We start from the raw sequence: 22,011 nt of genomic DNA on the forward strand, positions 1-22,011 counted from the left end.
GCATTGGTATCCACAGACTATATCTGACTCCTGCCCCGCTTTACAGGGAGTCTGGTAAAGGTAAACCACTGGTAGGGGAAGCCCCACCAATGTGGATCGATTCGAGCACCCCCTGGGTTCCCGCTGGGGTCGTGGCCTGGCCCTAGCTCCTCCCCAGGCTTCGGATGAACGAATGAAAGGGGAAAGGGGCATGTCATGGAACTCAACTCAAATGTGACAAAACCAGCCATTGGTGTGCACAAGATACCTCATGCTTATTCTGCCATGTACAGCTACAATTGACCAACAGTGAGGATGGTAAGCTCCAAAGGAGATACTGTTGTATTGTGTTCAGGTCTGGCTTCTGGGCTTCCCAAGCAAAGCTTACATTCATCAAGATAACAAAGCACATCCCATTAGCTAAACAATAATAGGGTGTCCTGTAAAACAAACTACATCTCTCTCTTTTCTCTGCTTTTAGTTGTAGGCTTGCTTCCCAAGTTCCAAAATTTTGTAGCTAAGGTCACCAGTGACATGTCATATGTTTCCTGTGGCCAATGCATACCTTCCTAGCCATCCGTCTTGGGCTGCGGAGAGTGTTTTGGCTGCTCCACCTATGGCCTCATAACTTGGTGTTCCTTTGCCCCTGGTGAGGCCTGTTTATTAGCAGTGGATACTTCAGCCATGCTTGTCATTATTAATCATCATATCTTGTTAGACAAACTGAGCTTTCATTAGGGACTCACCTCTCTCTGTCTTGCTTAACTTGAGCAGCCCTTATCTGATTGATCATTCTCTACATGTGATATGAGCTCCTCTTAGAATCCCTTTTATCATTCTTCCTTCGTGCCTCACTCTCAGGCTCTCCATACACGATTTCATTAGCACTCATTACAACATGTTATGGTCTCCAATTGCATTACCATGCAGACAGCACACTGCTGTGCTGAGGTCTTCCCTGACTTTCTGATTCCACTTTGACACGCTGAGAGCATTTCTCTGAGAAATATAATGAGTGTTATTATTTTAATCTGACTTTTTTTTTTCACAACAGACCTCTCTGTTGGCGGCAAGTGACATGGCTTGTGTTTGACACCTACTAACTCTGTAAAAATGTCACTTGTAATGTTAAACTGCTAACATGGCTTTTCTCTCTCACTTGAGGTAGGAGACTGAACAGTTTGAAGAAGCAAAATACTCCCCCCCCCCCCAATTTTTACTTATAGGAAAACAGCATGTCTATCCCCCCTCCCTCAAAGTGAGAATTTTTTTTTTTTTACAAGAAAATCTCCCAGAGACAGCTCAGTAAATCAAAACTCAACCAGCAGGTACATAGGATGAGGCATTATGTTATTTGCATATTTTCCCCATTTCCCTGAGGTAATCTTTGCAAAACACCGACAGTGTGATGTAACTTTTGCATCAAGCCCTGTCATTCACAGAAGTCAAGTTAATGCTCTTCTCGGTTGTAGTTATTACCTTGCAAGGAATCCATTTTTGTTTTAAAACTTCACAGATGTTTCCTGAGGTAAATATGGCACAGTGCATAATATGCTTCACTTTCACAGGACACCTGGGTCCAAATAGCAAAGATCTCTTGGTGCATTCTTTTTATGTGTATTCCGATAGGTTTACTTTTTAAGTGTGCACCTAAAAATGTGGCCTAAACACAGGTATACTAGGGAGAAAGCCCCAGTGAACACATTGGAGTTTGCCGTCAAGTAAGCATGCATAGGACCACACTGTACAATTCCCAAAAACTGAGCTAGCATTTCTCAGAAGACATTTTTCTGAAACCTTTTCTGAGATTTTTCTCTCTACCCTCATCCTTTTATATTTACATAAATTTATTTGTTTTCAGATTAAAATTTTACAATTACATATCCAACATACAACATAAAAACAAGACTCCAGAGAATCCCATTGACTTCCTTGCTCCCCTTTGTGGGTCCTATTGTTAATTGTTTTCTCCTGCACCTTTTATGATACAGTGGTGCCTCGCAAGACGAAATTAATTCGTTCCGCAAGTCTCTTCGTCTTGCGAGTTTTTCGTCTTGCGATGCACGGTTTCCCATAGGACTGCATTGAAAATCAATCAATGCGTTCCTAGGGAAACCGCCTTCAGACCAGGTCCGGGGACAGTCTGTCCCCGGACCTCTTCTGAAGGCTGGGGGGGGGGGGGACAAGGGCTTTTCTTCCCACCCCCAGCATTTTAAAAAACCCCAGGACAGCGGAGGACTTCTCCGCTGTCCGGGCGATCTTAAAATGCTGGCGGGCGGCATTTTAAAATCGCCCCGGACAGCGGAGGACTTCTCCGCTGTCCGGGGCGATTTAAAAGCCCCTGGGAAGGCAGGCAGGGGGGACAAAGACTTTCGCCCCCCGCCCGCCTTCAGAAGGTGTTCCCGCCCCCCGCCCCGCTTCGGAACAGTGTTACGAAGTGGGGCGGCTGGGGCAGGTGTTCCCGCCCCCCCCGCCCCGCTTCGGAACAGCGTTTTAAAATGCTGGGGGTCGGGAGCGAAGCGTTCACTGCCGACCCCCAGCATTTAAAAATCTCCCCGGGACAGCAGAGAAGTCTTTGCTGTCCCGGGGAGATTTTAAAATGCTGGGGGTCGGGAGCGAAGCGTTCACTGCCGACCCCCAGCATTTAAAAATCTCCCCGGGACAGCAGAGACTTCTCTGCTGTCCCGGGGAGATTTTAAAATGCTGGGGGTCGGCAGCGAACGCTTCGCTCCCGCCCGCCAGCATTTTAAGATCGCCCGGGGCAGGCGGGGGGGAAGGCAGGCGGGGGGGAGCAAAGACTTTTGCCCCCGCCGGCCTTCAGAAGAGGTCCTCTTCTGAAGGCCGGCTGTGGGCGAAAGTCTTTGCTCCCGACCGCCAGCATTTCCCTATGGGCTTTCGTCTTGCGATGCAAGCCCATAGGGAAATTCGTCTTGCGAAGCGCCTCCAAAACAGAAAACCCTTTCGTCTTGCGGGTTTTCCGTCTTGCGAGGCATTCGTCTTGCGGGGCACCACTGTAATCCAAAACTTTTACAGCTCCATTGTGTCCAAAATTCACCATTAAACTACAAGTGTTATTCCAATCCTACTACTGATTTTAGCTGTTTAAAATGGTTTTTAAGATAAATTATAAATTTCCCCCATTATTAAAAAAAAAATATCTTCCTGATTTCTGATTCTTCGGTCATTTTAGCCATTTCAGCATAATCCACCGACTTGATTTGCCATTCTTCTCTGGTTGGGACTTTATCTTCTTTCGATTATCCTTTCCCATGAAAGAAGGTCACTATGCACATTCCCTCCCTGCAAAACATTATCCAGTTTTTAAATTTTAATTTCAGTTATTGTGAAAGTCACCATTTCCCCCTGTTATGCTCAATAATGGTGATAGGTCTGGAACCTTGTGAAGGATTATAGAAGCTGGGCTGTCAATGCATCAACAACCTCTCTTCCTGCCCCCAACAAAAACACAAAGTAATTTTGTGAGGCTATTCACACACAACCTTAAGTGTTATCCAGGTGCAATTCTCAGAGAACCCACTTTGAAAATCTGTTACCTAGCTACTAACACAAAACAGTGGTAGCACAGGCATTCTCCTTTACCAGTTCACCTAGATGGCATTGCATTAAGGAAGGGGCAAGGACACCCTTCTTTAGAGAGAAAAAGAGAATTCACACAAGTGCTGCTACCTTACTTTTGGATGCCCCTGTTTTACTTCAGAACCAACTGAAGGCAGTCAGAAACTTGAGTTTGCTTTTAAAGGGAAATGATAGATCTACTGGTGAAGATTCATGATGAAACATTAAATTTTCACTTCTTTCTTTCTTTCTTTCTTTCTTTCTTTCTTTCTTTCTTTCATCAGTTTCTCTAAACACTATATTAAACATGACCTAACTATGGTTTCTTTCTCCCAAGAGATGTCTGCAGACTAGGAAATCACAAGATCATCATGCAAGGATTTGCTTCCAATAAAGATTCAAAACAGAATTTGTTTGTATTGGCAGGAGGGGAATTCTATCAAAGAGCAAAGCTAATGAACTGGTGTGTGCAAAAGAGTTAGTTGAATCCCAAATCATGGGGCTTGTCTTATCCAATGTGGGATCTCTCTGAAGTGTCCCAACCTATGACTTGCTTTGGGGTTTCTCAAAGATTTGGATTTTTTTCCCCTTTTTGTGCAGATATTGTTTCTACAAAAAAAAATTAAACATTTCTCTGCAAGCTTGTTATATACTTATAAACACCAGGCTGGGAAGAAACTGGAAGAAGGGGAAGAAAGAGCTGTTTTGTGAATGACAATGTCTAGCTTCCAAAAAGAGACAGTGTGTTCATTTTTCCATAATAATGAATGGGGAAGCAACAGTGTCTCTCCCCCCGCCCCCCAATTGTGATTTTGATGCAATCAGTCAGTCTTTGAAATGCTTTGGACTTAATCTTGCTCTTTTCTCAAGCGGTGAAGCGGGTTCTGAACTGAATTTTTTAGGTGGTGCACATTCCACCTAATAATGCACACAATTCACTTCCATTTCTGAACTCCCTTCTATGTAAGTGCAGGGAGGAGTAGAAATAATAATAATAATAATAATAATAATAATAATAATAATTTATTATTTATACCCCGCCCATCTGGCTGAGTTTCCTCAGCCACTCTGAACTAGGCACTGCTGAACTAGGTTTCTTTTTTAAAAAAAACCCACGTAATTAGTGTACCATTTATTTATTTATTTTTAAAAACTAAGTGGTTCACATAAAATATAAAACATGCATTAGGATGATCAATAAAAGTAAGAAGTTGGGTTGCTATACCTTTCTGGTAAAAGTGACATGATGTCAGTTGGTTAGAAGGTCTATTTCCTTGTCACTTCAGTTCACATCACAGACTGTCATTTATAGGCTGTAGCAAATCCTAATGCATGACTTTATTCCCCAGCTACACCTCACTGGGCAGATGCAGATTATGAAGCTTTCTGAAATCACCAACATTTTTATCAAAAGTCGAAGGAGACTGGAACAACCCACCTTATGAAAAAACGCATATTCCTTGTTATGGAAAAGACAGGGAAGTCTTTGCTGGATGCATGCCTCAGCTTGTAATTCAGACCTTTCAGTCCAATTCAAACCACTGATTTCATTTGTCTTCACGAGCCACATTTATCACGAATACCATAACTGCTTGTTGACTAACCTCCATTAGGTAAAGAGATATTAATGCCATCCTGATTCAACTGTGGCTTTTCTTTAGAATGTTATCTGTGTTTGTGGTTTTGCTGAAAATAATTCACAGCTGTTCCCAACAGAACTTAAAGACAGCCCTCGTTTTTCACTGAACATGAAGAGGCTCATTGCATGGGGCTATTCCAAAACTGGTTTAAAAGACCACAGTGCTACTGTAGTTCTCTTCAGTTGTCCACCTTAGGGGTAAAGTTAATGTTATGTACTGAGCTTGGATCCTAGAACAATAGGCAGGTAGGATGCTAGAAGGCAGCAACCTGATTGGTTTGCAGGTGCTGCCCAATCCGGCTCCAGGAGGAAGTGAATCAGCAACCTGATTGGCCTGCAGGAACAGTCCAATCAGGCTCCAGGAGGAAGTAAATCAGCAACTTGATTGGCCTGCAGAAGCAGCCCAATGAGGCTCCAGGAGGAATTGAATCAGCAACCTGATTGGCCTGCAGGAACAGTCCAATCAGGCTCCAGGAGGGGAGTTGAATCAGCCAATCACATGGGACCCATTGTGTAAATAATGTATATATAGCCAGAGGTTTTTGGGGAAAACACTCACTCACTGTTTACCATGAGCTGAAATAAAGAGAATGAAATCAACACTCAACTCTGAGTATGAATGAATGAACTTTATTATGGCCACAGACCAGGATAAAACAAAAAACAAAACAAAACAAAACAAAAACAACAACATATAAATAAAATAGCAGTTAGGATTTTTTTTCTTTAACCGATAATTGTTAGAGCAAATAAGGACAAAGAAACAATCATAGGATAAAACATCTGAATAAAATACAAAATTAAACACGGATAATGGGTGGGTAAAAACTGATAATTAAAACAGATAAGAACTAAAAACAAATAAAAACACACAGTTAAAACAACTGTAAGAGCATAAGAACTAAAAGACTCTCAGTTAAAACAACTATAAGAGGCTGCAGAGTAGAAGCCTCTGAAATAGAGGACACTCACAACATTAGAAACTGATGTGCAAATATGGTTAAAACAGACAATTAAAACAATGTACAACAATAAACTATCCCAGGGAGTTGACTCAGAGTCACCCATGGAACCGAGTTTGGGGATTTTTTGAGTTGGGCGATGGTCTGCGCCTATAGATTTGTACATAGATTTGTACACAGAATCTGGCAACCATCCAGGTCATCTTCTGATCTTTGCCTAACAGCAAAAGGTAAAATTTTTGCTTTTGCGGGAGGTCGGCGAGCCTCACCAGTAGGGGATCAATGATCTTACTACGTGCCTCTTCATAAAAGGGACATCTAAAGAACAAGTGTTCTGGGCTTCCTATCTCTCCCAATGGACAGGTGCAAAGTTTCTGAGCAAAGGGGACTTTTCTAACGGCTCCATCCAGGACTGGCGAGGGAAGAGCCAAGCTTCTGGCGAGTGTAAAGGCCCTCCTTGCATTTCTACATACGAGAAAGAAGAGATATGCTGCCGGTGCGGCGATGATGTGTGTGTGCATGGGCATGGATCTCCTGCTACTCTCACCTAAAAATCATTAACAAGAAGTGGATGTTGTGATACATATTCTTGCTTTTAACAATTTTGGAACAGTAACTTCTCCTGGCTTCTCAGCCAGCTTCTCATTCTACCCATTTCTTGGAATGCTTTTCTTTTTTCCCCTTTTGGCAAAACACTACGTCAGGATAAGCTCCAGGGGGCTTTCTGAAAAGGGTAGTCAACCAGGAGACTGCCTGTGAGGCACTGGAGAGCTCAAGATATTACAAATATTATTTTAAATAAAATTCTCAGCTCATCTTCTTTATTATTAATATTAATAAATCCCCTGGAGCTCCTCAGTGGCCAAATTCTGTGCGATTGCCGTAAAACTTAGGGAACAAGCTGTGCTAACATTAATGATTAAGGCCTTAGATGACAATTTTAGGTTATATTTTAGTGACTAAGGTTTTAACCTTTCTATTTTTAACTGTTGCCATATTTGTATTATCCCTGTTGTACCTAATTGTATATTCAAATTTATCCCCATTGTGTTTTATGATTTCTTTGTACTTTTGTACTGTTTTATTATTGTTAGCCGCCCTGAGCCCGGCTTTGGCTGGGGAGGGCGGGATATAAATAAAATTTATTATTATTATTATTTATTCTCTGATATTGTATGTGAGCTGGAATTGGTCTGGGACCGAAATAATAAATAAATAAATTCATTCATTCATTTAGCCTAAGTCAATAGTCTTCAACAAAATGAACAATAACACCTGCAACAGCATATACAATAAAACTTCGCCTTACAGCTTCTTGAAAACCTGAACTGATGAACATGAAACTTTAAACATACAGTGGTACCTCGGGTTAAGTACTTAATTCGTTCCGGAGGTCCGTACTTAACCTGAAACTATTCTTAACCTGAAGCACCACTTTAGCTAATGGGGCCTCCTGCTGCAGCTGCGCCGCCGGAGCACGATTTCTGTTCTCATCTTGAAGCAAAGTTCTTAACCTGAAGCACTATTTCTGGGTTAGCGGAGTCTGTAACCTGAAGCTTATGTAACCTGAGGTACCACTGTATTATGATTGAGTTTAATAGCAGTATTCTCCCATGATATCATAAAATTGTAGTAACATATCTGCCGAAGGGGGGGGGTGCATTTGTGTGTGTGTACACACACACACACACACACACTATATATATATATATATATATATATATATATATATGATAAGCATGTCAGTCAACTCTGCAAAGTAGAGCTGCCAGTAGAAATTCAACAATCCACTTTGTGACAAGAAAAGTTGTTCCGGCTCTTCAAGCGACTGCAAGTCTCCTACTGATCTGTCATAACTCAGAAGATGAACTAGGAATATTCAAAATGGTTATGCCTTCAGGTCTCCCAGATTGAAAAAAAGCCATCACTTTATTTCCCAACTTGTTGAGTATTTTGTCAATGGTGCACTTTCTTCTGATATTTAGCTTTCTTTTTGTGCTCCCATTAACTGGCTGATCCAGTTTCTAGGGAATCCTGGCTCCTCTATTGCTGATGAAGATTTATTGTGGTATACTAATGTTTTCCCTGTGGTTCGGAAAGGCTCATGCAAGTATTCTGTGTTTTGCCTTGCAGCACAGAACATATTGATTTGAACCAGGGGGCAACCCATCCACATAGTAAGAAAGCTATATTTTTATTTCAATCAGAGCCTTCAAGATTTTCATTAGGTTCAAATAAATATGATGGAAGGATCAGTGAGCAGGTGACTTGTAAAACCAGAGAGGAATATGGACAAGGCTTAAGTGCCAATGATTAGAACATCTCTTTTGTATGCCTTCTTCAATATCATACCCCAGTATTGTACAGGTAAAGAAAGAAAGAAAGAAAGAAAGAAAGAAAGAAAGAAGGAGAGGAAGGTTGAAAAATATTTCAGATCTTGGTGTACCATCCAAGATTGCCTCTTGCCCACCCCCCAACAGAATCACAGCTCATCTAAAAGTTGCACATCAGAACATCTACAGTAATTTCCCCAGCTACTCAGCTGAGCCTCTTTCTGCCCTGTCTGCATCTTGCCTCCACACCTTTCTCTGTTGTTTCCAGGCATTATTGGTGTCCTAGTTTTAGTTGCCATTTTTTCTTATACTAAGAAATGTGTAGAAAGGTAAAAGAAAGGTAAAGGATGCCTGGACGGTTAAGTCCAGGCAAAGGCAATTATGGGGTTGCAGTGTTCATCTCGCCTTCAGGCCGAGGGAACCGGCGTTTGTCCACAGACAGCTTTCTGGGTCATGTGGCCAACATGAACACCATGACAGAAACCAGAGCACACAGAAACACTGTTTACCTCCCCGTCACAGTGGTACCTATTTATCTACCCCCACTGGTGTGCTTTTGAACTGCTAAGTTGGCAGGAGCTGGGACAGAGAAACCAGAGCTTACTCCATCATGGGGATTCAAACCACCGGCCTTCCGATCGGCAAGCCCAAGAGGCTCAGTGGTTTAGACCACAGAGCCACTCGCTCGGTTCTCATACCTGTGGCAACTCCCCCGCCCTACATTGTGCATGTATAAGCATGTACAATGAACCAAGAAACATAGTGGCTGGAAAATTGTCAAGATCCAGAGTGCCACTCACATATAATCAAAGTCTAGGAAATGCATGACAAACAATAATTGCATAATATTAGGATTATCATATATAGAGAGGCAAATTTAGAAATAATTTATATAGAAAAAAACAGATCTTCACAAAGTATGGAAGAATGAGATCACCTATGTGCCTGTTTAGTCTGTGGGCTGTTGTAGTAATTATTGTTGTTATAATATTAATTAATAATTTATTTATACCACACCCATCTGGCTGGGTTTCCCCAGACACTCTGGGTGGCTCCCAACAGAATATTAAACTCACTATAAAACATCAAACATTAAAAACTTCCCTAAACAGGGTTGCCTTCAGATGTCTTCTAAAAGTCAGATAGTTGTTTATTTCCTTGACATCTGATGGGAGTGCATTCCACAGGGCGGGCGCCACTACTGAGAAGGCCCTCTATTTAGGTGCTAACCATTGATGAGCAACTTCAAGGTTCCTGGTTTCCCTTCTTACGATATCTTTAAACTGGATGTGGACTAGAGAGCTATGTAAACAGAGAGCTTCTTTAACGAAAAGCCTGTCCTCAGTAATGTAGGACACAGGATCACTTTACACATTCCAGGATCAGCAGGTAAATTCCTCTATTTGAACCGTGTCATCGGAGAGGCTGACCTTTTTTGCTGTGCTTTTATAAGGTTGACTTGGTCCAAGTTTGTATGTTCAGCCTTGCTGCTTTGGGGGAAAAAAGTCTTGCTCCACTTTGCAAAAAGTTTGAGGGAGACGAATGCTAATCCTAAAGCTCTTCCCTTTGAAATGTCAAACGAAGAGTTTAACCTGCAGACATCGGGACTCACATAAAGTGAGTTGTGATTTGTCATAAAATGCCTGAAAACTGAGGGGAAAGACATATAAGAAATCTAGGATAAGAACTCATGCCATACAGATCCTTGCCTGAATTATATATTAATGCAGCTTACAGTCTAAGAGCATCAACGTGTGATTGGTAAGGTTGAAAGATCCACAAAGCAAACCAGATGATTTATGGCACCTGTATTTGCAACTCAGATGACAGTTGTTATTGGTACCATCCAAGAAAACCCAAGTTTATATGTGCTCATTTATTAAAAGTCACCCCCATTTAATCAGGCTTACGTGATATTTGTGACTTATTGCACTAAATAAAACCCATCATAAAAGAGCAGACATCCAGACATTTGGACAAATGGAATAGGAATGCTAGGGTGAGAGGTAATGGTTTATAATATTACTATATGAGACCTTCTATGACAGTATCTTGGCAATATTTTTAAATGTTGTGCAAATTAATACGAAGTGCTTATGATGCTTTCAAGTTGGCTAACCAGAGAGTAAGATTAGGAGCATTTTCAAAAAGAAGCACGAAGCAATGAGAAATATATAAAGTCACAGCTGCAAAATATTTTTATAAGCAAAAAATGTTACTTGTTTGAAGAGCGTGGTTGCAACAGTTTTCTCACTCCTCTTGAGAGTTGGCATTCCAACAGAGTGGTTTTCAAACTTTCTACCTAGAGGGAATCATTTCCACATTGATCATTCTTATGAACCTGTGGCCTATACAACCTCCGTACTCTGCAGCCAATACTGGATTGGATTCCAAGGTGTGCACTCAGTTCACAAAGGGGATTATTGGCCAGAGTTGTTGAACCTCACTTTTGCCCTGCATGAACTGAAAGTTCGCCCCAGAATAGGACATTCCACTTTCACTACACATTATAGGGAAAGTTCACTAATGGAAGGCAAGCTGTCTTGCAGAGAAGCTTGGCCATTGTTTCTGATCTCAGAAAGATTAACTTTTGGGGGGCAGGGTGTGTGTAACCCTGTCTTCACTATCAAGAACAGTATGTTTCTGAATACTAGTTTCTAGGAATCACAAGTGTGGAGAGCACTGTTGCACTCAGGTCTTGCTTATGGGTTCCTCTAAGCATCTGATTGGCTTTCTTATTTTTAAACTATCATTGCTGCAAAAGAAAGAAAGAAAGAAAGGAAGGAAGGAAGGAAGGAAGGAAGGAAGGAAGGAAGGAAGGAAGGCAGGCCTGGGCATAATATTTTGGTCCAGCACTAGCTAAAAACCAGCACTAGCTAAAAACTAGACTGCTTTGTTAAAGGAACAATAGCTATGATATGGGATTCCTACATCCTTCGCGTCCTCCTAATTTAAGTACCAATCCATTACCAGGAGGTCCCAGGCTCAGTTACAAAAAAATAAAATTCAGCATTAAAAGCAGTTAAAACAAATGACAGTCACAGAAACGGAAAAGACACATTGCAGATAAATACGTGCATCTTCAGCACCACTGTTTCCTAAACTTGGGTCTCCAGCTGTTTTTGGACTACAAATCCCATCGTCCCTAGCTAGCAAGGCCAGTGGTCAGGGATGACGGGAACTGTAGTCCTCAAACAACTGAGGACCCAAGTTTTGGAAACGCTGTTCGGCATTCTCTGAAAGCCGTAAAGTGAAGGTGCCTGATGCACGTCTGTGGTTAGGGAATCCCACAACTCAGCCCCCAACCTATTTTTTTTGTTGGTACCTATTGATAACTTCTCAACTTACAGTATATCCAAAGCATATTAACTTTTCAATGAGTGCTAAAATTTTTGATTTATTAATTACACAAATTAAAAGTTTTGTACACACCAATTGGTGTAATAAATAAATAAATCACAAATTAAAATGTTCCACTGTATTGGCTATATTACATGTTGAGAATTTCTATCTTTATATTGTCCTAACACCTATAGCACAGAGACACAAACATTTGCTTCCGGGAATATTTTCAGTAATATTGGTGTTAGTACAGTTTCTCTCCTCTCCAAGGGGATAATGAGAAATGTTCATATATGAAACAGATGCAGAGTAACAGTAATTACTATTCACTGAGTATCTGAAGAAGTTTCTGATAGCTGAACCCACAGAAACGCCAGTCACTATACTAGGTCCCAGCCTTGACCATAACGTTTGTTCTTTGAGTCCCAGACATGTGGAAGGGGCTGGAGCCCTGTCAATAACTGTGTCTGGTCACCCAAGGTAGATTAGACATTCAGTCTGTGGTCACACCCTACTACTACACTAAGGGAAAGCTGGTCCCCCTAATAATTCTGCTGTTTAAAATTTTGATGAAATATAGTTATCTATTTTAATTAATTATTGCTTTTGCATCCCACTTTCTGCCAAGGAGTTCAAGATATCACACATGGCTCTCCCCCTGCCCATTTTATTTGTGGCAACTCTATCACCTGACTCTAACTTAGATTAGAAGACAGTGACTGTCTCAAGGCTGCCTTGTGAGCTTCATGGTTGAGAGAGAATCTCCCAAGTCCTAAATTGACCTGCTAACCTATGCACTACACTTGCTCACCATGCTGAGTCAAAATATTTAAATGTTCCGACCGAGCATCAATCAGTCTGTCAAATATCTATCACAGTCAACTGACCATTAAAGAAAGTACACACTGTAAAAAAAATATATAATCATAGCCTCAGAAGAAGAAGAGCTACCAATCATAGCAGCCTATGAGCTATCACAATATTCAGATATATTTCCTCCCCTCCTCTGGAAAATGTTCAGAAAGGTCTCCAATGACCTTAGTCAAGGGGGAGCAATAGGGTGTCCTCAAGATGATGTTGAAGGTCAGCTCGGCTCTGTATGCCTGGCCATTGGACATAGTAGCTGTGGCTGATGGGAGTTGGAGTCAAACAATAACTTCAGGCATCATATTGGCAGCTGCCAGTATGTACTTAGGAATATGCCAGATATCACCCATTTTGTATTTGTGGGTAACAGCAGAACTGTTGGGACAGTGGAAGATTTCCTTAACATTTTAAGGAAATTCACCAAATTTTCCCAGACATCTCAGCGATTTCTGCCCTGACACTGTTACTGACTACTGTATTCTAGGAAATTCAAGACGTATGGCAACCCTACTCAACATGAATATTTTCTTCATGCATGCTTCTCACTGTCCAGTTTTCTCCTTTCCCTGATCTGCTGTTGCTTTGATATCATAGTTTATTGTGCTCTACTTCCTGGGATTAGACACATGGACAATACCAGCCATGTGGGGGAAAACCAAATGACACTTTGTCAACACAGAGCCAGAGCTGGCAATATGTTGATATCACTGAGGACACAGACTAGCATAGCCTTCAGTGGACAAACACATCATCTCTCTTTCTCCATCGTAGCTGAAATATTGCTAAAAACGTGGAGGCTATTCTCCATGGACCTAAATGTTCAGAAAAAGTGCCCCTCCTTTTGACCAGCTTTATAGAAGGTGTCAAATGAAGATGCAAACTCAAAACTGCTTCCACAACAGAAAGTTTAACCTTCAGAAACAACAATTCAGGACTAATGGGTACAATAAAACCCCTCAACGATATAACATGCTTGACATCAAAAGCAAACACTCTTTCAATAGAATAATGCTGTAACTGTTTCCTTCCTCCCAGCTGTTCAGGATAATTTGACATTTTTCATTACTTGTTGGCTAACAAGGGTCTGGATATTGCAACTAGAAGCTTATTTATTTCATAATGTATCATAATGTGTCCAGGTGCTTTACTGCTCCCTATGTCTGGCTGTGACTTGATTTAATTTTTTGAAGCCTATAAGAAGCAAATGTTGCAAGTAGAGCCTTTTTCTAGATCCATTTGGCAGCTTGGAATCTGATTTGCTTTCTGAGAGCAAGGTTATATTCACTTGACTGGCTTAAAATGTGTTGATTTCAAAAGCTCATTTTTGTATTGACGACATCCTCTTTGTGTTTCAACATCAGTGCCGAACTAGAAAAGTCAGCATTGTTAAGTGCATTTATTTTCCCCCTTCCATGGTGTTCCTTTGTAATAGATGGTTATTATTTCTATGCTTAGTAACATGGTCTGAAACCATGAATTGTTTTAATTCAGTTCTTGGGATTTCCACTTCAATTTTTTTTTGCGGGGGGGAGGGGAGAGAACATGTGGAAATTCTCTAGAATTTTAGTGCACATTTTGCCTGACATGCATATTTTTGAAGAGCCATTTCCCTAACTATAGTGTGTTTCTGTAGATTATTTTAATTGGTAGATGCATTTATGTACACATTACTTTGCTGGGAAATTGTGTTGCAAAATTCAGAGAATTTCAAATTGCTATGGTCATAAACAGGAGGTGGTCTTACCCTTACTTTATAGCTGATTCCCTTTGCTGAATGTAATTTGAAGGGCCAAAATATCAACCAGTCACTGTCATCACACAATCTCTTTCACAATTCACTGGTTATTTGTATTTGCCTTGTGTCAATTTACTGAGACATAGTTTCATGAAATACATGTAATAGCTTCACTTTCAAACCCTTGGAAACTCATCCCTTAGTCCACATTTTCTCTACTTTCTTCTTAACCAAGGTAATTTAATCTGAATCATTTCCCCCACCCCCTGCAGTTTAGCTTGATTTTCAGAAATACAAATTTCTGGGAAGGTCACTTAGAAGTGATATTCTTTATTGTAGCCACAAACATGTCGGATTTTCTCTTGGTTAACCATGAAGCAAGATCATTGATTCAAATTGCTCAGAGCTATGTTCACAGCAAGCGAGTGACATTCCCCACCCAATCCTCTGTCTCAAGATCTAGGGCTTGCTCTCCTATTGCCTTGCACCTTGTGGAGTCGTTTATGGCTATATCAATAATCACCATTGCTATTCAGTACCCTCCAGTGTACTTTAGTTAAACCCATCTAGGGACTAATAAAATGACCTTTCTGATTTTGTGCTACATTACTTCATATAACAATTTTCCCCTTTAAAAGCCACATGGTTGCTTTGAAGTTTAGGGATTTATCCCTCACAGCTCCAAAGACTCTGGCTTTCTCTTTCCTTTGGACAGTATTATAACATCTTTCTATTTTTCTACTTTCTGGTTGTAAATCTAGTGTTTGTTCTTTCAGAACACTGAAGTTCTGAAATAATGGAAATGACTTCTAGGTTGTCCTCCACACACCCCTCCCCCCCAAAAAGCTCGACTTGCTCCTCCAACAAGTAGTAGAAACATGACAATGATATGATGCTTCTTTACTTCCCCCAATTTTAGCCAATGTATAACTTTCTAAAACAGTGAGCAAAAGAGGATTGCAGACAATAAGAATCCTCTTGCTCTTGGTTAAGAGCGGTGGACTTGTAATCTGGTGAACTGGGTTTGCTTCCCCGCTCCTCCACATGCAGCTGCTGGGTGGCTTTGGGCTAGTCACACTTTTCTGAAGTCTCTCAGCCTCACTCACTTCACAGAGTATTTGTTGTGGGGGAGGAAGGGAAAGGAGATTGTTAGCCACTTTGAAACTCCTTAAGGGGAGTGAAAGGTGGATATCAAGTCCAAACCACCACCACCGCCTCCTCCTCCTCCTCTTCTTCTTCTTCATAATTCAAGTACTAGAAAGGAGGGAGAAGATATCTGCTACTGCTCCGTCTTTGGCCAATGTCTGAGGTCAGACTGTTTTTTCCCCTTGTGATGGTTCAGCAGGGAGACGTCCAGTGGCCATTGTTCCTCTGGCAAATGGCACAGGCCAGAGTGATATTACACTTACTTTAAGGGACTGGGGGATCTGGATATAAGCTAGAGGTAACTGGAAACAATGGGCGGCCAGAACTCTGAGAACCTTGAGTGCAGTCATTGAAAGTAAGTGCATCTAAGTCCAATTGAAATGGACTGAAATTCAGCCCTTGTGGCCTTGATTCTCAAGAAAATCAGGACAGTGATGTTGCCTCTATTCAGCAGCTGAATGCTATCCACAGGGCCCCCAACTACAGGTTTATCCTTTGTAATTTATGAGAAAGAGAAGCTGCTCATTGACTTGTCTACTAAGTTCAGTTTCAATATTACTGTATTTGTCCACACTCTGCATGTCAAGAATTATGGCCCATCTCTGCCATTACTCTGGGCTGTAGTGCACAACATTGGATCCCCTGCCCCATATAGACAAGTTTCCTATTTGATATTTTTTGCACTTTGGAAAACCTTGGCGTTCACCCAGTTTTCTGATACTGCTCTTGAACTGCCCCCATTCTGGTGCACGGCTCCACCAGAAAACTGAATTCTTCAAAGAGTATCCTACTTAAACACAAATACATGCCCTCCAGTACTCTTGATTGCATAAGTTTAATGTACAGCTTTCCAGGATAAATTATTAACTCAGCAATTATTAGCATGGATGAAAAATTTAAGTATTATTTTAATAACTCATTATGCGACTTCAAAATATGGTAGAAACGTGTTTGTTTTTATTTTGGTCTATATGGATTACCATATGGATCCCCATATGTCAACAGTCTCATGATTAGCATGCTAATTTTCACAAAGCCTGATTGTTTCAGAAGGCATTAAATCTTCTGTAGAAGAACATAGAGGCTTGCTGGATCACACCAATGGTCCATCTAATCCAGCATTCTGTTCTCACATTGGCCAACCAGATCCCTGCATTGAACTGACAAGTAGGACCTGAGCACAAGAGCACTCTCCCATTTTGTGGCTTCCAACAAGTGATATTCAGAAGCATTACCACTTCTGACCATGGGGGCAGAACATAGCCATTGTGACTAGTAGCCATTGATAGCCTTATCCTTCATGAATTAGTCCAATTCTCTTTTAAAGGAACTGACATGGGTGGCCACCACAGTTTCTTATGGGAGTGAATTGAATGAAAACTATGCACTATATGAATAAATACTTTTTTATCAGTCCTGAATCCTCCATCATTGGATGTTCAAGAGTTCTAGTTTCACTGGATGTTCAAGAGTTATAGCATTATAGAATCAGAAAATCGTAGAGCTGAAATGGACCCAAGAATCATCTAGTCCAACCCCTTTGCAGTGCAGGAATCTCAGCTAAAGCATCCATGACAGATGGTTGTCCAACCTCTGCTTAAAAACCTCCAAGGTAGGAGGATCCACAACCTCCCAAGGCAGACTGTTCCACTCCTGAACAGCTCTTACTGTCAGAAAGTATTTCCATGTGTTAAGTTGGAATCTCCTTCCTTGTAACTTGAAGCCATTGGTTTGAGTCCTACCCTCCAGAGCAGAAGAAAACAAACTTGTTCCGTCATCCATGTGACAGCCCTTTAGATATATGAAGATGGCTATCATATCTCCTTTCAGTTTCCTCTTTGACCACAACAGGACCTCATCTGACCTCCTCACCACCTCATTATTCCATAATTTCTTAACATTCTCTATGTACCTCTGGCCACTTCTGATGGTTTTCTGATAACAACAACAAACATTTCAAGTAGTTGTAGAGGTCATTTAATACTTTTTCAATGTATCCTATCAAAGATGTAAACCTGTACCCACTTATGCTGAAATCTATGGAACCATCTATGGTTCACATCTACATTCCTATGCATAAAAACATGGAAGTCAATCTTACTTAAATCAATGGATCCTACTTCTAAGTAAGTGTAGCTAGGAGTAGGTTGTGCATCTCATTACAGGGCTGGTTTCTCAGAACTTTCTAGATCAGTCTTAGAACTCAAGAAGTCACCTTAAAATGTAGTTGTTGTGGGGAGGGGGTGTAGGATATTGATAGATGATAGGAGGATTAGTAGTGCCACAGTAATGTTATCTCAAAAACTCATGCTGCTATTTCAAGATACCACCAATCTCTCTGACATGTCAGCAGTGACCTCTAATTGATTTACCTCCAGCAAGTCAGTTCACTTTGAAAGAAGGTGCTGAGGCCAAATAACTCTAGTAGTATTTTCCATTAAATTTCACTTAGTCTAACAATTTTAGTTATCCTATGTCATAACAGGTGCAAGGCATGTCCATTTTCTACTTTTCATAAAAGGGCAAGTTGCTTATCTGGTGCAAACGGAGGAAATTTACTTATACTATTGAAAAACTTAAAGAGACATCATCTGGTCAGCCCACTTTAGTTAATGCAGATAAAATATTGTAGCGTATGTGTGTGTGGAGGCAAATCTAAAAAAAAATGTAGTATAAACACTGACAACTGGGAAATACTGGCCTGCGAGCGCTCCAGTTGGAGAACAGCCTATACCAAAGGTGTCATGGGCTTTGAAGACACTCAGACTCAGGACACAAGGGAGAAGCGTGCTAAGAGGAAGGCATGCTTGGCAAATCCACACTGTGATCAACTCCCACCCAGAAACCAATGTCTCCACTATGGAAGGATGTGCGGGTCCAGAATTGGCCTCCACAGTCACTTATGGACTCATTGTTAAAACCATGTCTATGGAAGATAATCTTACTCAGCTACGAGTGATTGCCAAAGAAGAAGTGTGGAGATTGTATGCAACCGTCTTCTTGAAGTGTTTGAAGGTAAATGAGGAAAACAAGGCAGAAATATAAAAACCTCTCCAAGTGTCCCAAACTAACAAGTAAGGGGCTGGAGGAACAAGTCCAACAGTTTCCATTGGGAAGACTGCTTCTGCTCATGTAAGCTCTTCACATGAAGTGGAATCGTGATTTTCCATGTTTCTGCATCATGGCAGGAATCTTTGCAAGCAGATGCAAACTCCCTGCTTCACACATTCACCCTCGGTTTTTCAGAGGGCAATGGAGATGGGGTGTACCATCACATGTTAATTTGTCCAGTTGCAGGAACTCTTGTAGGGAGCTAAATTCTGATTGCTTCATGCTGCCATATGCTCATGACCTTTGATGTTGTGGCACTGTGGTCTAAACCACTGAGCCTCTTGAGCTTGCTGATCAGAAGACTGATGGTTCAAATCCCCATGACAGGGTGAGCTCCTGTTGCTGTCCCAGCTCCTGCCAACCTAGCAGCTTGAAAGCTCGCCAGTGCAAGTACGTAAATAGGTACCTCTGTGGTGGGAAGGTAAACGGCATTTCCATGCACTCTGGTTTCCGTCACGGTGTTCTGTTGCACCAGAAGCAGTTTAGTCCTGTTGGCCAGATGACCTGGAAAGCTGTATGTGGACTGTGGGATGTAAACACAGGAGCAGTCAATGACAACATTCCTAGAGTGTACATGTTAGAACATGGGGAGGGATGTCAGTCCAGCAAGCAGGTAAACTTCCTGGGGACGGACTTCCTCCGCATGTGACCAGAGGTGGGTGTGGCCTCACCTGTGCAGGTAATGACAAAAGCACAGGGCAGGCAGCCATCTCTCTCTCTCTGCCATTTTCTTTCGACGAGGAAACATCCAAGGATGCTCTCTTGGCTCCCAGCCAAGAGAGGAGATAAGGACTATCTTGCTACAAGATAGATTCTAAATGTATGTAACCTTTTTTAAGCTGTCTGCCTTCTGGGATCATATTGTGAACAGAACGTGAGTAAACTCTTTTATACTTTTATAAAGACTGTGTCGTGTCTTGTATTTTAAGAGGGAACAAAAGGGGAAATTACCAGAGTAATTATTATAGAGGTTCTAGCGAACCTGTGCAAGCGTTACCGTTGCGAACTTAAAGGGGAATGTCTATAAACTCTGCTGATATTTTGGGAACTTGTTAGCACAAGTTGGATAAGGATATAATCCCACAATATATCCTCTCCTGCACCCCAGAACATTCCCACATGGACAAACACCAGCTCCCTCGACCTGAAAGCGAGATGAGTGCCACAACCCCATAGTCACCTTTGACTGGGCTTAACCGTCCAGTTAAGAGCTGGACCATAAAGAAGGCTGATCGCTGAAGAATTGATGCTTTTGAATTATGGTGTTGGAGGAGACTCTTGAGAGTCCCATGGACTGTAAGAAGATCAAGCCTATCCATTCTTAAGGAAATCAGCCCTGAGTGCTCACTGGAAGGACAGATCCTGAAGCTGAGACTCCAATACTCTGGCCACCTCATGAGAAGAGAAGACTCCCTGGAAAAGACCCTGATGTTGGGAAAGATGGAGGGCACAAAGAGAGGGGGACGACAGAGGACGAGATGGTTGGACAGTGTTCTCGAAGCTACCAGCATGAGTTTGACCAAACTATGGGAGGTAGTGGAAGACAGGAGTGCCTGGCATGCTCTGGTCCATGGGGTCACGAAGAGTCGGACATGACTTAACGACTAAACAACAACAACAACAAACCGTCCAGTAGTCCTTTACCTTTACCTTTACCACAACAAGTAGTACGCCCTAACAGGAAGTGTTTGCAAATTGAACACTTCATGGGAACCAGGCTGCCAGCACCTGATTTTGAGTAGCCATCCATTTTTGAGAGTTACACATTTTACTTTCCCTCTCATGACTCACTCAGAGAGAGAGAAAGATCCACAGAGGGGGAAAATGATATTCTGTTTCTGCCTGCATTTTGCATTTAAGGTTTAATTAGCAATTTAACACATTTTGCATCCAGTCTGGCCATCTTATCCATTTGCTGCCCACATCTTCGGCAAGGTTAAATATTCAGCTACTTAAAATAGTTCCATTTAAAGATTTTATTCCCCTGCTCTGAGAAATGTTACTGATCTCATTGAAACTCTTAAACTTCCCACATAGTTCCTACATATATTTTGCTGGGTTAGGTCCTACAAACTTTGCTACAAATTTGCCTCAAAGCTCTGTGACAATTTGCCTCAAAATGTTAACATGGCACAAGTTAAGTGGAGACTGGTTTTCCTAGGGCAAACAGGGCCCTGCCCTGCCAAAATGAACTGCAAAGAAAAACTTTAACCCTCATCTATGCTGGATAAAACAGAGGAAAGGATCATACTAATGGGTGCATTTTCTACCCCAGTGCAATTTCCGCTGTATGATATATGGTAACAGACTATCTTATATTTCACTGTCATATCTGGGCTTCTACCTTACCCCATGGCTCCTCAGATGGCATAACGGACGTATTTATTTCTGCTAATTATATCAACATTCTTCAAGTTATCTTTGAAACTATCCTACTGCTATTTTTCCTGAGCAGGATTTCACAAATCAGGCACAATTCAGTAGAAAGTCTAAGAAATGAAAGGAAATTTGATTTTGTCTGTTTATTACATGTTTGCCTGTCTCTTATATGTTTGTGTTTCCTTTCTCACTGTATTAATTTCAAAATATGCACCAGCTTTGAAGGCAAGTTGAATAAAACAGATGTTTTCCACACATCAAATGAAGACAAATATTCCATCTGCTTTATGTGAAGATAATCACAGAATGATATAGTGATGCAGGAGATGATTTTGTCTGCTCACTTTTATTTTCACTCTTCACTACATTTCAACCACATAGTCAGAGTATCTTTTGATAGTGCTTTCTCCCCCTTAATTTCCCTTCAGTCTGTTCAAGGAAATGTGAATATATAATGAGCATCAATAATTATAGAGTGCATCTTCCTCCCAGACATTTTCTGAAATAATTAGCAAAACAGTCCCCCCGCCCTCCGTACCAAGAACAGTTGAGGTAGACAGAGCAGTTGAAAACTATCCCATTTTATTTTACTTTTCTGTGCTTTTCTGGTAGCTTTGGTTTCTTATACAGTGGTACCTCCAGTTGCGAATGGGATCCATTCCGGAGGTCCGGCCAGATCCCGAGGTTTCCTTAACCCGAGGAGAAGCGGTAGACCACTTCTGCACATGCAGGTGGCAAAACACTTCCGGGTTTTCCACTTTCACAACCTGAAGTTTACGTTGCCCAAGGGTAACATAACCTGAGGTGCTACTGTACAATGAATTCTGGTTGTTTGACCTGTTCCAAAGTACAATCAGACATTATAAGAATTACCAAGATAATTATCACAAGCAGATTCTTTGGAATCCTATATTTCAGTGCCTACTTACTGATGTCCACAAG

At 41.4% G+C, this 22,011-nt stretch overlaps 1 protein-coding gene across 13 annotated transcripts in view; it reads left to right on the top strand.

Moving 5' to 3' along the window:
* LOC308484930 (uncharacterized protein) overlaps window positions 1–22,011 on the top strand; it is a 183,609-nt gene that overhangs the window by 21,096 nt on the left and 140,502 nt on the right. For 6 of the 13 annotated variants that reach the window (XR_013990181.1, XR_013990182.1, XR_013990184.1 and 3 more), the window contains one exon: window positions 4,905–5,188. The exons of 5 other annotated variants lie outside the window; for them this stretch is intronic. Coding sequence is in view for 1 of the 8 variants with exons in the window: in XM_081020220.1 (XP_080876346.1) it covers window positions 4,905–5,000 (96 nt within the window). In the remaining 7 variants the exon portion in view is untranslated. Of the gene's footprint in view, window positions 1–3,892; window positions 4,019–4,904; window positions 5,189–22,011 lie in introns of those variants that run through there. 2 more of the 13 variants (XR_013990180.1, XR_013990183.1) reach the window with 1 other exon arrangement.

This window comes from Podarcis pityusensis, assembly GCF_964106645.2.
Source record: "Podarcis pityusensis genome assembly, chromosome: 9".
Lineage (NCBI taxonomy): Eukaryota > Metazoa > Chordata > Lepidosauria > Squamata > Lacertidae > Podarcis > Podarcis pityusensis.